Source organism: Octopus sinensis, unplaced genomic scaffold (assembly GCF_006345805.1).
Source record: "Octopus sinensis unplaced genomic scaffold, ASM634580v1 Contig15701, whole genome shotgun sequence".
Classification (NCBI taxonomy): domain Eukaryota; kingdom Metazoa; phylum Mollusca; class Cephalopoda; order Octopoda; family Octopodidae; genus Octopus; species Octopus sinensis.
The window spans coordinates 11,021-17,500 of NW_021833877.1; the positions used below are offsets into that span (position 1 = coordinate 11,021).

At 36.0% G+C, this 6,480-nt stretch overlaps 1 protein-coding gene across 1 annotated transcript in view; it reads left to right on the plus strand.

The window, feature by feature from the left end:
- Positions 1-4,885: 4,885 nt before the first annotated feature.
- LOC115230509 (homeobox protein prophet of Pit-1-like) overlaps positions 4,886-6,480 on the plus strand; it is a gene marked incomplete at its 5' end in the record, with an annotated part of 29,656 nt that continues 28,061 nt past the window's right edge. The window contains one exon of the mRNA XM_036499680.1: positions 4,886-5,169. Coding sequence (XP_036355573.1) covers positions 4,886-5,169 — 284 coding nt within the window. The remainder of the gene's footprint in view (positions 5,170-6,480) is intronic.

The following is a 6,480-nucleotide window of genomic DNA, read 5'->3' on the forward strand; positions in this document are numbered from 1 at the left end:
TACTTCTCAGTAGTTAGCCTATATATACTAGTTTTTATGGTAAATATGTGGTATATTCTGCTCTATAATTTTCCAATTGATTTTGAACTTGTCATTCAGCTTCCATATATAGCTGGAAAATGCTGTAACAATTCTCTTCTGGAGTTTTTTCTTTTCCTTTTTCTTTTTTGAGGACTTGTCATTATTGAGACAGTGCTTCTTAAATCTTCCATCGTGTCTGTAATACAACTCAGTATTACAAATCTGACTGAGCTGAGCAAAATGCGAAGATGAAAGTGTATGTTACTTATAATTATAATATATTATGTTGAGTATGCGGCAATATGGCATATTTTTGTAACTAGACACGATTGGAGAAGATCTACATGACACCAGTGCACAGTGACTAATTAACTGTCAGAAGACAGGTTAAAAATTGGACTTAACTGAAATCAAAATAAATGGCAATCTTGTATATAAAAGTATCATATCTGTTGCTTGGTTCGATAATGCTTTAAGAGTGTTTTCATGAGATGGCAACTCGGAGGTTTGCAGAAAAAATAAAGAACATTTTCTCCGATCTAATGAGATCGAAATAGACATATTTGGTGCTGCCAACGTCGGAGACAACAGGGATAAAAATTTTCCCAAGCATGAGAATTAAATTATGCTTGTTTAAAAAAACAAAAACATTAATTCTTAATTTCTTAAAATTATCTCTCCTTTTCTTCGTAGGTCGCTAACAATTCCCGATCGGTTTTAGCTTCCTTTCGCCAACTAAATGGGTAATTTGAATTCATTAAAAGTATTTTGTGTACCTCGTTCAGTACATAACATCTCACTGACCTGCATGCTATTGGCTTAGTTAAGTTATTCCCCTTAGCTCGCTATAGTTTAATATATGTACGTATATATAGAGAAATACATACAGAATTAGCTTTGAGATTTGGGCGACATTTCTTTCCAAGATAATCTCATTAAAATGGTTGCCACTGTAATCGCTGTTGCTTTTAATCCTTGTTGTATGTTACTATCCAGTATATTTTTGTTTAATATTTATCTTTGTCACACAGATTTGCATAAAACTGCATAATTTTACATACGTTATAATTCCACAATGTTACAAAACAACTTTTTCGTTAAGAAATTTTATGAGACCCATTATGTTCAGTTTCAAACAGATATTAAATATATATATATATGTTTTTTCAACATATACATGACCATGTGTATGCGCGCGTGTAAGTGTGTATACATGTAATAAAACAGATGGGATAAACGGTACTAAAAATATGAGTATGTATATATATATAAAACATAATAGCAAACAATATATATATATATATATATATATATATATATAGAGAGAGAGAGAGAGAGAGAGAGAGAGAGCAATAAGAAAATGGAGGGGATAAATAGGTGGTATTCATCAACTTTTAGACATTATATTATGTCAATTTATGTATTTACTAAGAGGGCAATTATAACAATATACATACATGTATAACATATTTTGCTTTACATATATAACATATAAAATATAAAAATATCACTAATTATTAAAATATATAAAGTAGAGCATCGGTATTTTTATATTTTATATGTTATATATGTAAAGCAAAATATGTTATACATGTATATATAATGTTATATTTGTCCTTTTAGTAAATACATAAATAAATTGACATAATATAATGTCTAAAAGTTGATGAATATCACCTATTGATTCCCTCCATTTTCTTATTGCTCTATAAATTAGGGGTAAAATAACTCTTTACTTTCACCCATTTAGTACACTTGGTAATGTAATTGCGATGCAATGAAAAAACACTTGTGTATTAATAATTGGGTATTCTACCAGCAGTATATTGGATAGATATTATCCCTTAGGCGGTTGGATTCACAACCTCTAACTCTCTTGGAATTGTATATATATATATATATATATATATATGTATATATATATATATACTATATATATATATATATATATGTGTGTGTGTGTGTGTGTGTGTGTGTGTGTGTGTTTGTGTGTGTGTGTTGTAATGACAATAATAATCGTTGGATGGAATTTATAAATATTTTAATGCATCGCTACGTGCGTTTCCACAAATCACACGTTTCTTAGGATCATAGTCCGTATTCCTGGGATGGTTACATTGTAGTCCGTATTATCCGTGGGCATCGGGTGGATCATCTTCATGGATTGATTTCTTCAGGTGAAATAGCAGTAATGAATGTTTAACAGTGGTGGTGGTGGTGGTGGTGGGGTTGTTTATTCCTTTTGTCCAGTGAGAAAGTCGATTGAGTTACGTAGGTATTTCTGTGTGTATTTGGTGTGGAGGAGGAGAAGATGAGGGAAAAATAGGAAGGAACGATAATTATATGGCAATGAACGTGTGTGTGGTGATGTTGGACGTATTTCGCTGTTCATTCAGCAGATGTCAAGGATGAGTAATACATTCCTTTGTTCGGACTAACTTCAATGAAGTCTGAAGCAAAAGGGTCAATAGGTCAGCCACTCCAGCCACTCCAGCCACCAGCTGTTGGAGTTCATTGTCTGAATTGATAAATGATACTTTCTTAGGGTGACCTTTTAATTATTTCTGGTGGCACAATAGTATACTGTATAGCACCCTAAACATTAGCTGATTTGTTTGTTTGTTTGTTTGTGTTCCTTCCTTGTTCTATAATATGCTATGGGCATATTATCCTACATTACATCCGTACAGCTCGATACAACCCGAAATCACTGGTCCACAAGTCAGCATCATTAAATTGTGGCTGGCATAATGGAATAGGAACTTTATTTGCATATCCCAAATGTTTCCCGTAAACAAATTAAAAAAATAAATGCTTGAAATACGAGACTAGAAAAACAGACAACAACTGATGAAGGGTCGTTATGTTGTTTGTTTTGTTTTCCATTTGTGTCTTTCGTTGTTCGAAAGAATAGTTCATGTTCCATTTACTCTTGCTTCGTACTTTTTTGGAGTACACGTTTCATGACGTCCTGTGCCCACATATGCATATAGATATATATATAGATATATTATATATATAGATATATTAATATACGTATAGATTATGTACATATACGTATGTATATATGCATATATATATCATATATATATATATATAATTATATATATATATATATATAGATATATTATATTTATATTTATATATATACTTACATACATACACACATACATACATACACACACACACACACGTATCTATATTTCCCAGCATGAAACCTCGGCATGCAATGCACTCCATACGATAGAAAAGAATAGATACAAACATTAGATTTTAGTTTAATCGAAATCATTCAATGTCGCCGAGAAACATCTTGGAAGAAAATCCAGCACGCTATCCGCAACCTACTTCAATTACGTGGGTTTCATGTTTAATATTGTACACTGTGGCTTCTAGAATAGGACTTACCTCCTCACGTACGTACAAATACACACGTATATCTATGAATGTTCTTATACACACATGTGCTCATGCACGCGTGTATATGCCTTGTGTGTCAATTATACTGATGTCTAATTCTATTGCTGTGATGTACGTGTTTTGTTGACTTGTGCTTGTGTGTGTGTGTGTGTGTGTGTCTGTGTGTGTGTCTGTGTGTGTGTGTGTCTGTGTGTGTGTGTGTGTGTGTGTGTGTGTGTGTGTGTGTGTCTGTGTGTGAAAATTCTATTTCCTCGCGGCTCGAGTTTCCCGAGACTGCGATCATCAGGTGTAAAGTTTTTTACTGTACGCGATATGTATTGAGTTATCTCTCCTCTTCTCGCTCTACTTCTCTACTCTTCTTCCTCTCTCTCTCTCTCTCTCTCTCTCTATCTATCTATCTATCTATCTATCTATCTTTATCTCTATCTCACTGTTTCTCTCTGTACGTTTCCCTCTGCCTCCTTATAGCAACCTTGTCTCTTTTTCTGTCCCCTCTGCTTTTCTCTAATTTTGCTTCTGAACACACACACAGATAAAAACATGCATATATATATATATATATACAAGAACTGTTATGAACGTGGGATCAAAGAAGGGGCAGAAAGGTGGCACCAGACAGTACAACACGATGGCGTCTGCTTTGAATGCTTGGCGGCCTTTGTTGTAACTTGACGAACAAAAGCAACGAAGTTACCAAACCTTTTGACTCAGCACAATACTAAGAGACACAGTATGAGTCTGTGTGTGTGTGTGTGTGTGTGTGTCTGAGACATAGTGAAAGAGAGAGGGGGAAAGAAAAAGCAGTGATTCTAATAAGCATATCTTCTCATACATGCTTACATTTGATTTAGAAGGAAGCCGTATGTTTTGGTATATAAGGAACTTTTCCAAAAACAAAAATTATCAAAAGAAAAAAAAATTTCCCTCGACTATACGCCGTTGAACTGGCATGCGTCTAATGTACCCGGGTGTCGTTAATGTGATCAAATACGGTATTTCTCTGTAAGACAGAGGTTGTAAGGGAGATTACACAGGTACACGGGAGTATCTATAAGTGTCAAGTTTTGTTTAGCGAATAATTCGGATTTAGATCAATGTAACAACATCATTAATAATGATCTGTCTTAGGAGTTCATTTATGGTCACCCTATCTGCTAGAAATAGTAGCCGAATCTCTCTTAAATTTCACTGTTCATTTAAAAAGGAAAGAAAACCCATAGTGGACAATATTAGTCCCATATTACAACCACCACCACCACCACCACTACTACTACTACTACTACTACTTACTACTACAACTACTACTGCTAGAATAATTCACTGGCTGCAACAACAATAACAAGAATACCATTTAAAACTAATTATTAAAACTAATTATTAAAACGTAAAATAACTAATACTTCTTCGTCCCCTAAATTATTAACTTCTCCTCAATTTATTTCAGGTCAAGAGGGAGCCTTCAAAAAATTGAAGACTGAAGGTGGCACAGTGAGCAGCGGAAGTACCGTGAGCAGTATGGGAACAAGTTCAGGTCTAGGTAGTGGAGTACAGCACGGTAGTGCTACAACGGGCACATGTCCAACACCGGCCCGACGGAGGCACCGGACGACCTTCACACAAGAACAGCTACAAGAACTAGAGGCAGCCTTTGCCAAAAGCCATTATCCGGATATCTATTGCAGAGAGGAATTAGCAAGAATCACAAAACTAAACGAAGCCCGTATACAGGTAATATCATTCTTTTTAATTATAAGGCGGCGAGGAGCTGGCAGAAACGTTAGCACCCGGGCGAAATGCGTAGCCGTATTTCGTCTGCCGCTACTTTCTGAGTTCAAATTCCGCCTTTCATCCTTTCGGGATCAATAAATTAAGTACCAGTTACGTAATGGGGTCTATGTAATCGACTTAATCCGTTTGTCTGTCCTTGTTTGTCCTCTCTGTGTGTTTAGCCCCTTGTTAGTCCGCTCTGTGTTTAGTTCTGAGTTCAAATTCTGCCGAGGTCGACTTTGCCTTCCATTCTTTCGGGGTCGATAAATTAAGTACCAGTTACGCACTGGGGTCGATGTAATCGACTTAATCAGTTTGTCTCTCCTTGTTTTCCCCCTCTGAGTTTAGCCCCTTGTGGGTAGTAAAGAAATAGGTAATATCATTCTTTTTAATTTTGGCGCAAGGCCAGCCATTTTGAGGGGAAGGGCGATTTGATTATATCGACCCTGATACTTAACTGATATTTATTTCATCGTGTCCTAAAGATAAACTCGACCTCGGTGGAATTTGAACTTAGTACGTAATGAGTCGGATGAAATGCTACTAAGCATTTCGTCCGGCGTGCTAACCATCTGTGGGTCGACTTCTGTAAATAATCCTTTCTACTATAGGCAAAAGGCCGAAATTTGAAGGAGGGAACTATTGACTAGGACTTACTTTCTCACAGAAACGGAGGGTGCTAACCGATGGAGTGTGTGGGTACCAAAAACCTCTTTTCATAAATAAACTGATACAGTAATGAAATCGTCCAACTCAGTGACGGATCGTTGTTCATTAACGCAAGTGTGTGTGTGTGTGTGTGTGTGTGTGTAATACAAAATAATGGTGAAAAACGTATACAGCAACTGACGAAAATTATGTCTTTAGTCACAAGATCTGTCTTCATTATTTTTTATGTGGGACCTGGTGCTTTCCAGATGAAATCTTTTCTGTTGGTGCTGTTGATTATCCAAGCGGTTGGTATCCTCAGCCAAACCGGAGAACAGGAGGGACGAGTGTGGAGACTGTTCGGTATCTTATGATCAAGATATGAATAGACCTTACTGGGATGATTTTCTTTACTATTTTACACGCACACAAGCTGTCTCATGATTCAACAAATTCCGATAATCCCCAGTACTCAGTTACTCCTTGTTACTCATACTAACTGAAATACTTCATCAGACGCAGAAACGTAGTTACTCTGAGTAAATGAGTTCAGGCTGAGTATATGGTAATGGCGCTAATATGAAGCTAAATGCAGTCACGGGATCGTTGCTGCCTGACTGGTTG